Genomic DNA, 1,438 nt, shown 5'->3' on the forward strand with positions numbered 1-1,438 from the left:
CCCGCTCTGGATCCGTCACAACGGCAATATGATCAATACTTGCAGGACCTGAATTCAAACTGACATTCGTTGTTTTCCTACGGGAAGCCGGGTTGGAGACAAGGCACAGAGTTCTGGGGTACAGAGGAGGAGTGTTCTAATCACCTCACCTTGAGTGTCATTTCTGAGGTTAAAAACTAGGTGAAAACATAAAGCAGAACCATCATAACTAAAACCAAAATTATTCACTTTTTTTTTTTAATTCCTATTGAAGTACAATTCTCAACCAAGGCTTTCCTTTCCAGGAAACGACTTCATTCCTGCCGGCACCACTCCACTGGGTTCGGACCAAACAAACTGAGCCCTGAACACCACATGGCATAGATTTTTTTTTTTAATAATTTTTTACTTCTTTGTCTCCCATATATGGTAACACACAAACATGCAGTCGGACCAAATGGTCTCTCAATACAAGGTCAAGAGGGATGTTTTCAGAGAGAGAGAGAGAGAGAGAGAGAGAGAGAGAGAGAGAGAGAGAGAGAGAGAGAGAGAGAAAACGCAAATGGAGAAGAGGGACAGAGGAAGAGAAAGAGAACCTTAACTAGGCTTCAAGTTCAGCAGGAACCCGGACTCAAGGCTCGATCGCAGGCCCCTGAGGTCATGGCTGATATCAAATCGAGAGTCTGAGGCTCACCTGGCTGAGACACCCAGATGCCCTGCAGTTTCTATATGCATGGAATTTCCCCAGGAAAAGACAACAGGGCCTCCAGCCGGGGGCAAAAGGCTCACCTGAGAACTCGTCATTTCTAGTTTCACCTCCTGTAGATTTCTTCCTCAGAAGATCTCGTAGGAAATCCCAGCTGAAGTAGGAGAAAATGACTGTAAATCCAGCAACAGAGCCTCTCCCCAGTCAACTGCTCGCCTGCAGGCACGACTTTGAGATGCAGAAAGGGTCAGTTTCTTAGTCCCTTGTGTCAGCTATTCAGAAGGTGTGAGCTCCCTCTTGGTGACCAATCCCTGAGGCTCCCTTTTCTCCTTTCAGGGGCCTCCCCTCCCACAGAAGCCCAGGAATTCTCCCTGAGCAGAGAGAAAGTGTGCTACTTGGACCTGACCCTCCCCAGCTCCCTTACCGGAGGCCTGTTACCTCTCCTTGAGGACAAGCCTGCATCAACGCTCATAATTTTTTTAAATTTAAAATATTTTTTTCTTTGTTGAGGTACAGAGAGAGCGTGAACGGGGAAGGGGCAGAGAGACAAGCAGCCCCAGATTCTGAAGGGTGCTCCACGCTCCGAGCTGTCAGCACAGACCCCAACTGGGCGCTCAAACCCACAAACCCTAGGATGATGGCCTGAGCCCAAGTCAGAAGGTGAAATGACTGAGCCACTCTGACACCTCTCAATTCTCAGAAGTTAATGGGAAGGCTTCCTGCCTAATTCTGGGCCTCACTTAGAATTATGAT

At 47.8% G+C, this 1,438-nt stretch overlaps 3 protein-coding genes across 3 annotated transcripts in view; 2 read left to right on the plus strand and 1 right to left on the minus strand.

Annotated features, from left to right (window-relative positions):
- The window catches only part of LOC115281187 (zinc finger protein 345-like), a 486,358-nt gene that overhangs the window by 413,894 nt on the left and 71,026 nt on the right, over window positions 1-1,438 (plus strand).
- The window catches only part of LOC115280893 (zinc finger protein 493-like), a 125,304-nt gene that overhangs the window by 95,953 nt on the left and 27,913 nt on the right, over window positions 1-1,438 (plus strand). The window lies entirely within an intron of this gene.
- LOC115281199 (zinc finger protein 239-like) overlaps window positions 1-1,438 on the minus strand; it is a 19,674-nt gene that overhangs the window by 4,181 nt on the left and 14,055 nt on the right. Inside the window, exon 3 of the mRNA XM_029926536.1 lies at window positions 1,287-1,291. Within this exon, the coding sequence (XP_029782396.1) occupies window positions 1,287-1,291 (5 nt within the window). The remainder of the gene's footprint in view (window positions 1-1,286; window positions 1,292-1,438) is intronic.

This window comes from Suricata suricatta, chromosome 16 (assembly GCF_006229205.1).
Source record: "Suricata suricatta isolate VVHF042 chromosome 16, meerkat_22Aug2017_6uvM2_HiC, whole genome shotgun sequence".
NCBI classification, from domain to species: domain Eukaryota; kingdom Metazoa; phylum Chordata; class Mammalia; order Carnivora; family Herpestidae; genus Suricata; species Suricata suricatta.